Source organism: Macrosteles quadrilineatus, unplaced genomic scaffold (assembly GCF_028750875.1).
Source record: "Macrosteles quadrilineatus isolate MER2022 unplaced genomic scaffold, UCM_ALF_1.0 Scaffold_2__2_contigs__length_208266976, whole genome shotgun sequence".
Classification (NCBI taxonomy): domain Eukaryota; kingdom Metazoa; phylum Arthropoda; class Insecta; order Hemiptera; family Cicadellidae; genus Macrosteles; species Macrosteles quadrilineatus.
Genome location: NW_026542595.1, coordinates 123,086,749 through 123,104,253, shown reverse-complemented (window position 1 = coordinate 123,104,253; position 17,505 = coordinate 123,086,749). Strand labels below are relative to the sequence as shown.

Genomic DNA, 17,505 nt, shown 5'->3' with positions numbered 1-17,505 from the left:
ATTAAACATTTTTTGTTGTTTTCTTTGTTGGATTTATTGTCATGGTCGTTTTTTAAAAGATTATGTGTTCATATTGAAAATCATAAAAAAGGCATATAGGCCTTCTGTATTTTGGAAATAAATATGTTTAGGAGTTAGCTACTTATTTCGTGATCACTCCTACAATATGAAACCTCTGGAAACGCAGGTGATAACTAATATGGCTGTAACTATTAGGTTCAATCTCAGACAATGGGTCATATATAGTTAACTATTCCTTTCACAGCTTTACCAAAAGAACCTCAAATAAGGAGGAAGTTTGAGAAAGTTAGGTGGAGGTAAGTTTGGGTGTATAAACTTATAAAGTATACAATACAATATTATAAAGCAGTGTTTAAAGATAAATAGCTGTGTAAGAAGATAAGATCAACGTTTCTGTAGATTTTTTGTTTTGTCGTTTATTTTGTGCGTAGATTTTTTGTTGTTTTCTTAAAATTAATTGACCTATACCATTAACATTACCAATAAAAAATCAAATTGCTGATATAGAAACCCAAATATAACATATGCTAAAAAACAGGTCTTCTACATTAGTAAAATAATGATACTTTGAATAACAGGGTTCAACAAAACCAACATTAATTATAATATTGCATAATTTTGTTATTCAAATTAGCCGAGGAGGAAATTTCCTGGTTACGTACTTGGTTTAAACACTGGCAAAGTCACCGATGCTCGAAGGAGAAAGGAGTTTCTGTGTAAATGTAGGAAGTGTTGTTGTTTCCATATGGTTGAACTTCCTATAGCTACATGTGTTCGCCAATGTGGTGTAGGTATTTGTGTAAAAACAGCTAGCTAAGGAAACATATAAGCTGTGGTTTAAACAATACTGTTTAACTTATGAGAGTGTTCAAATTTGTAATACTGTAATTTGGTATTCTGTTGAAGTCTTAAATATGTAGGCAGGTACACATGATTACGGAAATCAAACACTAAACATTTGCATTCTCATAGATAGTTTAATTAGCCTACTAGTACTATTTACCTCGGAGAACGTCATGAAAGTTAGCTAAGGTAATAATGATGGAAGAGCCCATGTTAAGTGTATTTCAATTAACGTAACATTCCTAGATATCAATCGTAAAGGGAAAATTTGAATGTGTTTAGTCATATTCTACGGTTTAATACCAATTTCATAAATATTATGTTTCTAAAAGTTACGTTATTAACGTTTATCGATTGTTTTAAAACCGTGTTATTGATTTAAAAATAATACAGTTCGAAGAGAAAAGATTACGATTAAAATGTCCTAAACGAACCTATAAAATTGCCAAGTACTGTAGCCTAAAGTAATAAGCCTAGTCAAGTTAACGAAAGCAGAAAATTACTAAATTATATTTAGCATACGCATTGTGCATTGATTAAACGTATTTTCTTATATTTTTTCGTGATTCCGACAAAGAGCAAAAAAGAACTAAGATCCAAATTTTGATTAATCATTATTAGGCCTCACACTGGGGTAGGCCTAACAATCACTGACCCCCTCACTGTATAATGACATTATATACATCAGTAGTCACCGTGGGGGGGGGGGGGGCAAAAAGTCCCTTTAATTCAGCGACTAGATTCTGTATTGATCAAGTGTTGCCCTTGCGCGTGCCGGGGCTGCCCTTCCAGTCAAAATATACCCTCCCCTCGCCCCACACAAACAGAACTGGGATTGCTTGCTTTGGTTAGTTGTATTGGTAAATAGCTATGAGAAATGGTTAAACAATTATATCAATGCTAACTAGGTTTTGTCTTAAATTTGATAAAGACAGGTCAATTTAACTGCATAGAGTAGGCTATATTCATTAAACCCAATTATTTTTAAGTAATTACATTAAATAATACTCATTATAAGGACACTTAAAATCTTGGGGGAAAACTCACTTTTGACGGATTTATTTAGTTTTGAATCAGTTAATGACAAAAAGTAAATTTACTTTTTTAAGAGCTTCAATTTAATTATTTTTAAGATATTGCATTGATTTCTTCAAAAGTTGGCGCTACTACAATTAAAATTAAAAAATAATGCTGCATCTGATTAAAAAGTATTTACAAAACATAGTTCTATTTGAAAGTAGATGAAATTTTATATTTTAGTTTAGTAGTTTTTAAATTCGTGTTAAGAATTAGCAAAAATTCTCCAATTTAAGAACTGTACTAGTTTATAGCTTTTCTCCTGAATACCATTTCTAGTTTTCTACACAATATGTAGTTTTTTTTTCCAGAGAGAAAAAATATCACTTAGATTTAACCATCGAGCAATCAGTTAATGCTATAGCTATCAAACTAACGATACAATTCCAGGAAAAATGCCATTGGCGTACAAAACACGAAAACTCTTTGTCAATTGTGTGAAATTATTGTTTTAAATTAATGGTGACTGGTGACATTAAACAGAGCGGGAATTAGAAGAGCAAAGTAATGTAGAGTGAATCGCCAGTTGGGGTGGTTGACGACAATACTAACGATTATATTGTCGACAATGTGGCGCCACTGAACCACTACAATTAGAGTCACGACACGCAATGTCCAGAGAGCCGTTAAAACAACTAGTTGCATATAAAATCACAGTTGCAACTGTTATTTTTTTAGAGTACTTTACGCTTGGTTACTGAGTAACGTGGACATATTCCATCCCCAAGTTCCATTCTCCACTGTTGAATTTTTTTTTAATTAAAATTGAGCATAGTTTAATCAAACCATCACTAGAGTACGTTTTAGTAAGTTACCGACTTGTATCAAATCCGCCAAACTTTAACCAAGCTAGACTGAATGAAAAAAAAATCATACGAGGTGTTGAAAAATTAAGAGGTGTTTACGAAGTAATGTTTCAAGAAGACTGTAATTGAAGTTGAGCGTGGTTGGCTCATGTTACATTTCTTGTCAAACAGCTGTTTGATCGGTAATTACCAACACATGTTTGTGGAATCTGCAATGATGATGTCACTGGCCTACATTTCTAGACTACATTGTTGGCTACTTTGTAAACTGCGCTTCTCAAACAAGTAAACAATACTTCTCAACTACAGTACTTGTTATTCTTGACTGTGCCGTTGAAGTGTAACGTTATTTTGATAACAGTTACGTAAAAATCGTTAGATAAATACAACCAATAATTTAACAAGATTAGGCATACCTGGAAGTGCTTGTATAAAGGACGATTTCGCAATCTATTGTTTTTAAACATTCACAATAATAGCTATCAATACGTGTATTCGTTTACTTTATTGAGAATTCCTTCATACAGTTTTGTGTCAAAGATTTGGAGATTTTCGATCTTTCTCCCCCACAGCAAATTTAAAATGTCAGCTGTCCCTGATCCCATTGTCAACTCTCCTTGTGTTTGAGAGGGAGGGAGACAAAATAAGATACAAAGAATGCAGTTTGCTACAATGAAAAGGTATTTTTGTTGCAGGAGATGGAATTGTAAATTCAAACGTGTCAAAACTGGCTAACATACAAAATTTTATCTCAAATGTGTTCAGGAACCTACACTGTCAATACAATACACTTACTTTTTTCAAGTTCATGCGTTTGTGTTTCAACTAATTGTAAATTAATTTAAATGAATCGTTTCTACTTATTTTTCAAGATGACCTTGACAAAGTTTGGATGTCTAAATGTAGGTTTCACCTCTAATTTAGTTAAGTTAGTTAACCTCTAGTATGAATATACTTCAAATTAAATATTCAAGAGGTTTTACATGTTTATACAAAAACTTAATCAAGCCAAACAGGTAGTGATAATTAAACTCAAGTACATTTTATGATACCAAACTTCCCAAACCGGTTTAAAATTTTAAAATGTAACTAACTTTAACATTACTACAAGTAAACCAATTACAATACCAACTCGTTGGGTAAAAGCAAATAGTGATGTGTCTCACCCAAAACAAAGTTATCTCATTACATTAAACAACCAACTACAGTCTTGTTTTCCTGTCCCAAGTTCAGTTCCTGAGATGGGACCCCTGGGGCCATAATTATCCCGGTCTCCAAGGTAAATTTATCCCTCTTCCCCTGTATCACCCTCCCTGCAAAGGTCACATAGCTTACAAAAGCGACTGAGTTGGAAATAACTTATTTACTTCACGTATGGTATGTTTTTAATGATGAAATTTAATTATGTTTTTATATACAGGGTGTTGAAAATGTCTGGAACCAACATTATATCTGGTGAGTGGTTAAAGAAAAACAACTGATATTTTGTATACGGATATACTATGGTTTTACCTATCTTTTGGTGCCTTATGAAATTTTTTACCACTTATAGGGAACGTCACGTAGAGGATGCAGTAAAAAGTTTTAATGGAAGCCTATGGTAAATGATACATCATTTTAAAGGCCATTTTTTTCTGAGTAAGGAACCACAAGTTTCATCTCAAAAGGACCACCCTAGCAAAAATGGCGACTGTTTTAAATTTAAAAACCCACTTATAGGGAACGTCCTGTGGAGGATGCAGTAAAAAGTTTTAATGGAAGCCTATGGTAAATGATACATCATTTTAAAGGCCATTTTTTTCTGAGTAAGGAGCCACAAGTTTCATCTCAAAAGGACCACCCTAGCAAAAATGGCGACTGTTTGAAATTTAAAATTCAATTATTTTCAAAAACTTCCAACAGTCACCATTTTCGCTAGGGTGGTCCTTTTGAGATGGAACTTGTGGCTCCTTACTCAGAAAAAAATTGCCTTTAAAATGATGTATCATTTACCATAGGCTTCCATAAAAACTTTTTACTGTATCCTCCACAGGACGTTCCCTATAAGTGGTAAAAAATGTCATAAGGCACCAAAAGATAGGTAAAACCGTAGTATATCCGTACACAAAATATCAGTTGTATTTCTTTAACCACTCACCAGATATAATGCTGGTTCCAGACATTTTCAACACCCTGTATAAACAAGATAAGTGTTTTTTATGTTATTCGTGCATTGTCAAAAATACAATCCGAAGAACGTAAAACGTAAGAAAATTCTTCTGTATATGCCTAGAAAAGTTTCTGATTTCCTATCTTCCACTGGGACTTTTACCATTACCATGTTACCATGTTATGTTTTGGGGTTTATTATATTGGTTAGTTTTCTTAGAAAAAGCAACCAAGTTTAATATTTATTTTTTTTACACTATGAAAACAAAGTCAAAGAGAATATTTTGTAAAACATTAATAAACCACTGAAATCAATGTACTATTAAAATTCGTGAACCGCAGTTGAAGTTCAATAATCATTATTTGAAAACAAAAAGTGTTTAATAGTACGTGATTAGGTAAGTTTGTGAATAAAAAGAAAACAATAAGAATTAATTAGTAGAATTTTCATGTTATACGCTTAGCAGTTGGAACCTTCTAATAACAATAACTTTTAAGCACAACGGTTACTATATTGCCTTGACGTTAATTGAAAACATAGTTTCTGCTTGCTCTTTTAATCTTTTCATGCTATAGTCTACACATTGACAGACTCATCCTGTCCTACAACTCCACGACTGGTAGCAATGATGGCAATGTTACAGTAGTTGCATCTAGATGTACTCGCTTCATTTATTTTTATGTCCTTGTTAAATAACTTGCGCTTTCTTCTTCGTCAACTGTTTGCCTTTTGTACGAACAAATCGTACAACCAACTGTTTACTACAAGTGTAGAAAATGCGTGTAAAATATATTTACGTATTCACATTAACATTTCTAGTTGTTGAGTGCTGTTTCTGCCTTCTATTAGCCTGGGAGATTGCCAAGCGACTCTTTGGCTGCGTTTACAACAGTTGTAAGTACAAGTACTACGTTTGTAACTGCACAACTAAAGAGAAACTTAATCACCATTTTGGATAGATTTGATTTGAGATCTGGTTTGCTAAAAAAAACATTGTTTTTTTCACTAAAGACCTATGTTTTAGCACCAAGTATGTTCTATGTAGCCTATTCATAATCGTTTATGACCCCTCCCTCAATGACCAACCATCATTGGGAGAAGGATATGACACCCTAAAAAACATGTCTTTACGTTTATTATTGATGAAGCAAGTTTCATCAACAATTGGTGGATACAAACCGTTTCGAGACACGGTATATATGTGAATGTACAGTTTTCACTTAAAGTATTTGACAACGTAGTGCAGACAAAGTTTCAGACATTGCACAAATTTGTTGTTACAAAACAAGATATTGAGACGAAATACGAATTCAAATTCAAGATTCAGTTGGCATTGCTATTTACTTACTTTGAACTATCAATGTTAAGTTAAAAAGTAGTATCATTGACCGAAGATAACCCACAGAAAGCTTTGCTTACGGTGTTGGCTATCATTAACTGGGCCACCAGCATTGCAGCTTGGCCCACTTCCAGCTTTACACGGCTTCTTACAGCCTCAGTTGAGCTCAATGTGAGGAACTTACAGCTTTTGTCGCTAAAAAATGTTGACCCAGGTCTGAAGAGAAGGTTTTTGGTATTCAATATATTTAGATTTGTAGCCCCTAAAAATGTTATTCCCCTTAATGACATGTGCCATCGTTATTGTTTTTTTACGTTATTTCCATGAATATTACCTTTAACTATGTTCAAAACTAGACATTCATTTCCGTTTTTTCACCACACCACTGACAAAATCTGGTAAAATATAAGGAAGAAAACACAGCCTCCACTAATACAAGGCCGCGGTGTTGGTGTGTGGCAACGTCGCACCGGCCGGTCTATTGCCGTGCCTAATGAGTTAATACAACAGCAGTTTCAGTAGGCCGGAATTGCGACGTTGCCACTTTTGTCTCGCCACGGCCTTTAGAAGGCTATGGAGGAAATTGAGTTTTTCAAATAAATCATGTAATTTATTTTTTGTAGTTCTTCATGTTGATTTCGTATATGCATATGCGGAGCATATAAACCATTAATACTGTCAACATTTTAAATGAATTTTCCATTTCAATGTCAATTCATTTTTGGAATATGAAAAACTGTTAAGGAAAAGTGCGCCATCTGTTATAACCATCTCTTTTCACACTCTACACGAAAGAATATCACCTAAACACTAAGGAAACTACCGAAATAATTTCAAAAATAGGTTAAACCCTAGGAAAGGTTCCAGTATAAAAAATGACCAATAGTATGAAATTATAATATTTGCTAACACACATCCTTGTAAATTGTGAAGTAAAATTGTATTATTAATTTGTCTTTTTTCAGTGACTTTGATGAATCACAAACACTAACATAAACACAAACTATTTTAAAGTAATTGTAGACCCGATGCACAAATATATACATTGGTCCTGTACTCAAAACTGTTGAAATCGAAAGGATAATCATTGGTCTAAGAAAGCAAAGGGAAAACTTAACATGTATCAACCAGCAAAATAACACCTCGTTGTTCTAATAAGAGAAATTACTAGTGAGACCAGCTGTTAACACAATGCAACGTAGGCGCTAAATTACCACACAAAGAAGAGACAGCCTGTGAACAACATAAGTCACGGTAAGTGAGGACGTGGAATAATATCTGAGGCTTTGTACTTGGGCGAAGATGTGTGTGACCTAGAGCGACTGTGTGATCATTGGCTTGGTGTTATGCAAGGGGCGTTTATTTAGGCCGGTTTTGTTTTGAAGTTTTGACTAGTATTAACATCAGACATAAGATTATAAAATAGAGGAATATATCCTTGAGGATGTGTTTGTTTGTAATGATTATAGCTTAGGAGAGTTAAGACTCTTTGAATTTATAATTTAAAGGTCTAAAGGACTAAACAAATATTTTGGAAACTAATGTGTACCTCTGTCCCGAATAAGAGTTGCTTTAAATCATCATGTGTGCTAACCAACCTAGGAAAGCTCGTAAAAAGCATCGAATTGAATAATGTACTTTATTCAAAGGATTTATGATTTATTCGTACTTGTTCAAACAAGATGAGTTTTCACGACGTTTCGAGATCTGGAGTCTAATAGCTTCCTCGGGTGAAAAATGACTTAAATCATTACTTGATTGGTACAAAATATGAGAAAATGCTGGAAAAGCTGTGTACCATTCTTGTTACGATTTAGGTCTTTCTATAGACTAAGGGAAAAAACTTTTCCTACAGTTACCTAACAATGTACATGTTCTCTCACTGATTTGAGAAAGCAAAGTGGCCAATTCGCTCATCAGTGAGACAATGTTAACATTGTCTCACTCTAATTACTTTGTCTCACTCCAGATTTGCAACGTGAAGGCACGAAATAGTGAGCACGTAACATGCAGGCAACGTCGTATGCGCGCGAAATATGTTGGCAGCACTGGCTGTAAATCAGCTGGTCAGCTGTTGTACTGTTGTACTTGTCACTTCACATTAACTATTATATTAAAAGTTCACTTCTGTGTAAAAATAGGTTATGTTTCTTCACAAATTTATTTGTTTTATGGTAACTGTAGGAAAAGTATAATGTGCAACTCGAGTTCAAAGTACAATTGCCTCACTCTAGAAACGATTCCTCACTCGCCTACGGCTCGTGAGTAAGGATTTCTCTCGAGTGAGTCAATTGCTCACTTTTCTCACTAGTTGCACAAATAACTATTGTTTCCTGAGTCTATGGTCTTTCTCAACCGACTGAGGTCCCAAAACGTTTTGAAAACTTCATGTTACACCAATCGTGGTGGGAGATAACTCGCTATCACCAAAAATTGAAAAATCAGCCCGTTTCACAATACAGGCAGTAAAACAGCTGACGACTGTTGAAACTCCAAAATAACCCAAGACAGAGACGGCCTTGCCAGAGTATTGTTCGCTGTGCTCGCCTCAGGCTAGCTTTATGGTCGATTAGTTTCGCTCATCTTTGTCTGCCGTCCTTCGTTGCCAACAATCGAGGACCGAAAAGGATTCTGAAGTCCACTCAATGTTGAGGCATTGCACAAATCTGCGGTAAAGAAATGCAATATTCATCCGGCCTCGGAAAAAATCAGCGTGTAAATGTAAATAAATCAGTGTGTTTTCTCTTCATTTTTCTCTCTCTCATATTCTCAATTTCTAAACATTTCACCCCTCTCTGGTCCTTCGAACCATCATCACCTGGTCCTATTTATCATCATTATCATTTTCTTATTCTATTCCTTTATAACTTTACTTTCTTCAACTAATATTTCCCCTTACTCTATAATTCATCCATTGGTACTTCAAACCCAGATAATTGTATACTCCTACTCCGAAATCATTCTAAGGGTCCTTCTATCATTCCAACGTAGAACCATCGATATATAACTTTATCGATGGGTAGAACAGGCAAATCTCAGTACATTAGTTAATCTACGTACTGTCAAAAAAAATAGAGAATACTCTGTACTAACTTTTGTTTAGGAAAAATCACACTCAGTGATATAACATTCAGGCAAGTCGTGGAGAAAAAGGAAGTGAATATCTTCGCCGGAAGTGAGATGTCCTTGTATTGTCGTGTGCCCCCCCCCCCCTTAGGAAATGGGGAGGGCATTGTCTTTGCGAATGTCATCATTTCGCAATAACCATTTGATAAACTCGACAAGTGTCGATACAGGAATTTAAACTCCAAGTTTACTTAGTTATAATTAATAACTTACAGAGTTTTCGTCAGACAAACAAACTTAAAATTACTTGTTTCGTTGTCAGAATTACGTCTTCGGATGATATTGTAGCAACAACAAGCTGATGATATGGTTTAAACCCGAAACAACTATAACTGAACAAATCAACAAATGTATTTTTGAGTTGTCTGGCAGGTAAAGTGTTCCATTAAGTCCAAAAAACTCAGGCATGGATTTGATAAGGTTATTGATATTTAGTTGTAGAAGGAGTAAATTTACTTACTGTTTTGTATGTAACAAAATACTGATCCAATTAAATGTTCGGTATATTTTGCGATTGTTAACTTTACATAGGGTGTATTATTGCAGCCTCTGATTTGAAAACGAAATGTAGAACCTGTAAATGTAGACCCACGTACGATATTCAGATCCAGTTATATCGCGATGGCACAATATCTGTAGGTGTGCTACATGGAAACTTGCCCATTTGTACTGGCTTTATATGGATAACAGTGGGAGAGTGGATCGACCACGGGAGTGGAGCAAAGAAACGTTGAATTCGAGATTAAATGTAACAAGTAGTAGTGACGTATTTGAAGAAGTGATACAAAAATTATTGTACAAAATTATTTCAAGAACTTGTTTGCAAAAAACACTTCGTTACAGCATCGGAAACGTTCTTGGCTGAAGAAAACCTACTTTCAATAGTGGCAAAGTAATTTATTAGTAAAAAAAGCCCTCCTTAGCATCTTCTTCAACTTCTAAAATTTCACTTCAGCTCAGCACCAAAAACGCGATTTGTTTTAAATAAACCTCTTATCAGCACCGGAAAAGTCCTTGAAAAAACCCCCTAACCCCCTGACCCAATCTACGTCCTTTCTGAAAAAACCTTCGCCACAGAACCAAAAAGTCCTTTGTTGACAAAAAAGTTGAATCTGCACCAGCAAAGTTCTTTGGTAAAAATACTACTGAACCTCAGAAACTTCCTTAGTTTAAAAACATTGCCTGACCACCAGGTTGTATCCCTTCTTTGCTATGGTATGTATAATGGAACCTGTCTCCTTACCCTTCGTCTACCTGGAACTGGCCCAGGTCTTAAACCACTAGCCAGTCTTGAGGTAGTCGGAGGGTCAAGAGACAGGTCCCATCATACACACTATAATCACCAGTCAGTCGTGTCCCTGTTAAAATAACATCTCCGCACTATAGTAGTAACGTCCATTGCACTACACAGAGGCGACCTACTCAACGCGTAGTTTAATCTAAAGTTTTAAACAGGTTCTACATACAACAATAGTCAGTGAAAGTGTTAGGCCGATACATGGCTCAGTCCCAATCAGGCCAAGATAAGCCAAATACCCACCTTGTGTGTTGGGCGAGGTGACTGTTTACCAGCTTTGTTTTATGGTTGGTTCTCTTCCTCTTCAAGACCTGTCTAAATATTTGTTTTATCTCCTCCATCTCTGGACTTGCTCAACACTCCCTCCTCTAATTTGGCCATAGAAAGACTCTCTACATTAAGGGAATACATAGAGAAATACCTATACGTGAGAATTGACAAAAGTTAAAGATCATTAACCCTCTCTTATCCAGACACCCGTTTAACCGGACTGCACTCGGCAGAAGGGGCGTCTCTTTAAAAGGACATTTTTTCAGCACATCGGTATAACAGGACTGGATCAGCAGAAGGTGGGAGGTAAGGACCAACTTTTCCCTAGGGAATGATTTGAGACCAGTGATCACATGTCTAGTTTTACCATTTACGTAATAACCATTGGCTTAAAAAGTAGGGCATTAGACGTTCCTAATTTCAAGAGTACAACGATTTCAAATACGACAATTTCAAAGCTCGTCCCCCAATAATTTGATATTCCTCAATTTATTTGGTAGCTATATAGAAAAGTAATTAGTGCCTTAATTGCTCTTAATAATGTGTATAACATTTTTCTTGTGTAAACTTTTTTTCTAAAACGTTCCTTGCCTTCTGAACATCCCTCGTATGTCGATTATGTACTTAAACAATCGTTTAAGCGTAACGCCATGCTTAACAATTGATTGACTGATCCAAGAAATCATCGGTAACGGTACCGAGGTTGACTATGGTCGAACCTATGACAAAGTGGGTGTATTGTGTATGTGTATGTGTGTGTGTGTGTGTCAGAAGTTTGACGTAGGCCGTAGAGGATGTCGTGGGAGACCAAACAACCTGTTAAATTGTCTGAGTCATAGGCCGACCCAGCGACCTACACAAGTATATGGTACCGCATAGTAGTACGTGGTACTGTGGTACCCTACTCTTCAGTTATTTGGCTAGCCGATTTCCACGCTACTCAGTAACCTCCACAATTATAGAAATTTTGTGTTACTTCATCATTGGCAATCACTTGCACTAACTGTATAATACGTTAACAACTCTATACTGTAATCTGTATTCCCGTGAGATTACTACTATGGGAACTTATAACATCGTGGGACCGTTGTAATGTTTATGACTTCGTTAGTCAAAACAGAGCAAACCGCGTCAAATCGTTGACTCTCGTAACTTCTTCCTTGAGAAAAGTGATGAGAAGATTTCTTATTTTAAAGTCTGAGAAAACCTGGTCTCAGCTTTAGTCAACGAGTTAAGTACTGTTGGAATAAGCAAATTGAAAATTCATCGGACAAAAATCTATGTGTTGAAAGCTGGTTGACAAGCATACTAATTAACACGAAATATATAAATAACTGTATCAAAATGCCATTTAAAGCATATTTGATGGCCATGTCTTGCATTGCAAATAAATACTTTTTCTAATACGAGCTTGTCTGAGGTCTGTCTATGTCAATAATATACTGTATAGGCCTACATTTCGAAATCCATAAATAAATAGGCACATATGAACCCGGAAATAAAACTTGACACGTCTCTACGACTCGTTCAATTTGCTGTTTAATTTCCTTGCCGGTCTGTTTGGAAAAAGTTGTGAAGGGCTAAATTAGTTTGATAACGAATTCACTTCGTCTTATCCATCTTATCAATGCACTTATTTTTACATGTCAGAAGCAAGGCCGGGTATGACATGCAGAATCTTATCACCAAACGATAGCTTATCAATGAGTGCCCCTGTCTCCGGTCGACAGTTTCATTGAAGCCAGCGAGACACACTCCATGTATATAATTTTGTATGTACAATATAATTTATTAACAGGTTATAATATTCTGTCTCGTTTTAGCGAATTTCCCATATAGGGAATAAGCTATTACCGTAGTACTCATGGTAAGACCTGGACCCAGGACCGATTTACTTATATATGTGTGTGTGTCCGTCAGCACGATAACTCAAGCAAAATTGATCCGATTTTGATGAAATTTGGTACAAACGTGTAAACCTACATTTATTCGAACGAGTTCGTGAATCAGCATGATCGGACTATGGGAACAGGGGTTTATGGGGGGTTTTATGGGGTAAAAATAGGTTTTTCCCATTTTTGACCATAAAAACACAAAATTTCACAATTTCTTTCCAAACCATTTTGTAGAGCTTAAAAAACAAATAATTTAGTATATTGAAGCATTATTATGCGCCTAATGGTTGCGAAGAAAGTTCCAAAAAATTATTAATTTAAAATTCCCATGTTATTCTTATGGAGAATAAGTCAACAGTTGTAGTTTGCTTGTTTATGAACAAATTTTGTTCGACTTTGGAAAATACATTCTTTTCTTACTAAACTATTAAGATTTTACAACAAAAAACACTTTTTACCCCCCCCCCCCCTGTTGCAGCAAACCTAAGTATTTGTTAAACTAATTATTTTTAAATTGGGAATAAAATGTGATATTTTTAAGGAGACATTTTAATGTAAATCCAATCAGGCAAATGGAAATTCGCTTAGTCTGCAGGTATGCTGTGGCGGGGGTATTTCGTTTTATGTCCTTACCTAAGCATGATTGTAGCATCAGCCATAGAAACTTTGTTATAAACTTTAACCGTTTAAAATCTTAATAATAAAAGTGCATAATTTGAAAAAGTGGTTATATGACGAAACCATCGCTTTTAGAGAAAAGAGAGGGCAGTGTTCAAATCCCTAACAATTACCAATCAATTTGAGCTTTATGAAAGTCGCAACTCGCTGCGGGGTTCAAATATATACAAACGAGAAATTTGCAAATTTTTCAGTCGATAAGAACTGTTTTTTTTTTCTACATAAAGAATCTTATAAATCATAAAGATTATCTTTCTTTGAGTACTCATTCAAATTAAAGTATTATTAGCCCTATAGTTTAGTTTATACTGATGGTGTAGCAAAAAAAGCCGTAGGACACGGTTACAGAGTTAACAAAGGATAAAACAGGAAATTTTTCCATTCCATGTCCCGAGACAGCTAAATATTTCGAAAAATATTAAGAAAGGTCTACAAACTTACTAACACAAAACATACAAACTAACAAAGTTACTGGTCATATTTTTTTTTAAATTATTCAGTGACACTCTACTTTTCAGAGGGATGGCCCGCTAGGAGTCAGAAGAAAATCTTGACCGTAACCATAGGTCCATATAACACATTGCCACAAATCCGAGCTCAAACGGACAACGGAGTCAAAAATGGCAGCGTTGTGAATATTGATTAATTTAAAAACAATAATTGAGGTAGTTTTTTTAACATTATGAATGAAGTGTGCTCCGTTATCTTCTCGATTTAAAGGTCTTCTTATCGCAGAACTCCATTCAATCGTGACATCGTCCTTGGGTATTTAAATTTATCTCTCACTGGAATGTAATTGATTTTCTTTTAAACTAAAAAGCGTAACTTCAAAAAGAAAAATGCTATTAGCGTCGGGATTTCGCCGTTGTGTTTCGCTAAGTAAAATCTTCAAACTAAACTGTATTTTTATTATTATTATAAAATATTTTGATTGTTTACAAAATATAAAGATAACAATCCACCTTCACAGAATTATATTTATCTTTGCGTTATCAATTTAAATCGTATTAAAGATTTAAACAGTGCAAAGAACATTTAAATATTTTAATGATGTCCCCAATAATGTTTTATTGTAATCCTATTCACATTTTATGACACTAACTTAAACTGTGTTAAATACATTAATAAAATTAATCATTGGCTATAAATATACACTAAAAGAAGAATAATATTTTGAACCTTTCCATATAAAATTATCTCTGATACTGATACTATTGTTTACTGTAGATTAAATGACGTTTTGTAAACACAGCCTATCTAGACTGGGCTCTAAATGGAAAGTAAACAAAGATAAATTCACTGAAACAAGAAACTTCAATAAATGTGACATCGCTTTTAACTCCACACTGTTGACATTTCTATTGATTCCGATGCTTGGTGTAGGTAAATAAATATAAACATTTAAATTAATTATCCTGTATTTCATCACATTATACGAAATATTGGTTCGAGTAGCATTTCCAAAGGTTTTAAAGAAACAGGAAATTAAATGCTGTGTGATTTTTAGGAGTGTATAACAATCTTATCAACAGACTACGATTTTATTGATCATATCAATTAGGTACTTGATAAGCTTCTTCACTGCAATTTTCATAGGAAGTTTAAAATAGGCCTAATATCTTTTTGAATAAGTGAATCGACAGTAAAATGGAAATGACCTTTAATTAGGTAACATATGCTTTAGTGACTTTAACTCATGAGTCCTCAAGAAGTTTGCAGTATCTCGATTCTACTATTGTGTATGTATACCCTACTGAACATCGACTCAATTAATTACCAACTTAAAACATTAAATTCAAACATTCTTTTCCCGACATTTGTTGTCAAACAACCACTTTCATCCATGAAAGTGTTTTATCCATGTGAGATCCTACTTTCAAAAGACTTTCTTCAGAATATGCAGGTATAGAAAGTGAATCAAGACTTCCAAACGAAGAACAAAAGAACCAAACGAAACAATTAGTAACCACAATTAGTGGTTGTTAACCGCGTCACTCACAATTGAGGTCAATAATCACTTGCGTCCTTGTTATCTATCTTATCAGGCCTCCTGGGGAATCGTGGCATTGTTGGCGTCAATTGTTGAACGAAGAATAAGTAGTGGGTTAGGAATCGTTGTTTTGTTATTGTTTACTTTTGATGGATTGATCAGCTGTTTCAAAACAATAACAATGCTGTAGGACCGAGCATCCATTAGTAATTTTCAATTGTTGTGAACAGTAGGCCAACAATTCGTTATGTTGTTGTTATGTTACATCATTGACTATTTATTTTTACCTATGGCCAAGCTGCGAAGTACATTACATAAAACCATCTTATTTCCATTCTCATGGCCAAATTGTGGGAATTAAAACCAACGTGCAAGGATACTTTCTATATACCTGTCTAGACCTGTATGCCAATGTCATGTATTTAATTCTTCTTGATAAGATTATAAAGAAACATACCTACTTTGCTGAATTGATTAACTTAATGCTTAACACTTTTTGGCACATATGAAATAGAAAGGATTTTAAAGATTGTTGAATTATAGAATGTAGAATGTAGAACTTGTAATGTAAATTTTGAAGAAAGTGAAGGTAGTGCTGATGATTTGCCCTATCCATTGGATTGTTTATAATCGGTAGTACTTAACAATTGATATTGTAGTTTATTTGCCTTTCCCTATTGACCGAGTCAACAAATAGATTAACATAAATTACTTTATCCATTGTTGTATAGTAGCTTCTCCTTTTCCACGTTTTATTCAAGGTACGATGCAGAAACTGGAAACTATGGTAGTTTACCCTAGATAAAGTGAAAGATTAAGAAAATGCCTTATACATCGAACTCCTCTAGTGTATAGATGGGTAACAGATATGGGGCTTGCCAAATCAATATGTTGCCAGTTCAAGAAATATACTAGCTTTTTGATGGATCAAAATTGGAAACTGGGCCCAGCCTTCCTTGAATCTTGAGCTTTTAATGGCCAAAGATCCAATACTAATGGTCCTGAATAAACAGCTGAGAGCTGATCTTAGTCAGTACAAACATGCCATCCATCTCCTTCATAAAACATTCATCCTTCAATCATCATACTGATACCATGGTGTGATCGGCGTCAAAGACATATATTTCATGATCGAAATAAATTCCCCTATCCTAGATCAATATGCTTGACCAAACAGCTGATCGTTGGCAAGCTGCAATCTCAACATCCATTCACACATCTGCTAAGTAACATTTCTACTTACTGGCACTCGTTCATGATCTCCTCCTGCGAGCGGACCTGCACCGGAGCCAATTTCTCCACACTCTCATCATAGTTGCAGAAACACTTGGTGATCTTGTCGTCGAACGTGTTCACCAGATCCTCCAGACTCCCAGAGAACGTCTCGGTGAAGTTGTCCGCGACGGACGACACGGACGCCGTGTCCAGCGTGACGCAGGGAGCGTTGTCCAACTCCAGTTCGGACGTCATCTCCGGAGAGATGGGGTTGGAGTTTGCATCCTCCTCGAGCACGTTGTCCTCCACAGTCGGCTTGCTGTGGTGGAACTCGGTCACTCCCCACTCGTCCGTCTCCTCGAACTGCGCCAAGGGAGCTTCAAACTTCAGCTCGGCCATCTTGGTAACGTCCCGCATCGTCGACCGCGCTGCACTGACTGGCGATCGAGCGGCGTTGCCAACGTGGCGGAGCGAAACTGTCGTGCGGGGAAATTATCGTATCAGCTGATCGTGAAGGGTATGTTTGTGTGGTGATAAAAAATATCATTTAAATGGAAAATATGACAAATATGGACATAAGTTGTGTAAATTGTTTAATGTTAATATCAATTTGTTTTGAATGTTTGTCGCTGTCTTTAATCTCAGGACTCAGGGACAGTATTATATGCAGTATTTTTGAACATATATGTATATCCTGGGGGTTTTTTCCCGAAGATAGTCACCACTATTTAAACTGTGGAAAACCACAGCTTAGGTTAGTTTATAGCTTTACTCACACGTTATTTTTATTTACTGAACA

At 35.4% G+C, this 17,505-nt stretch overlaps 1 protein-coding gene across 1 annotated transcript in view; it reads right to left on the bottom strand.

The window, feature by feature from the left end:
- Nucleotides 1-17,131, bottom strand: part of LOC128987210 (fasciculation and elongation protein zeta-2) — a 55,400-nt gene extending 38,269 nt beyond the window's left edge. Inside the window, exon 1 of the mRNA XM_054407956.1 lies at nt 16,735-17,131. Coding sequence (XP_054263931.1) covers nt 16,735-17,123 — 389 coding nt within the window. The 5' untranslated portion in view covers nt 17,124-17,131. The remainder of the gene's footprint in view (nt 1-16,734) is intronic.
- Between the last annotated feature and the right edge of the window lie 374 nt (nt 17,132-17,505).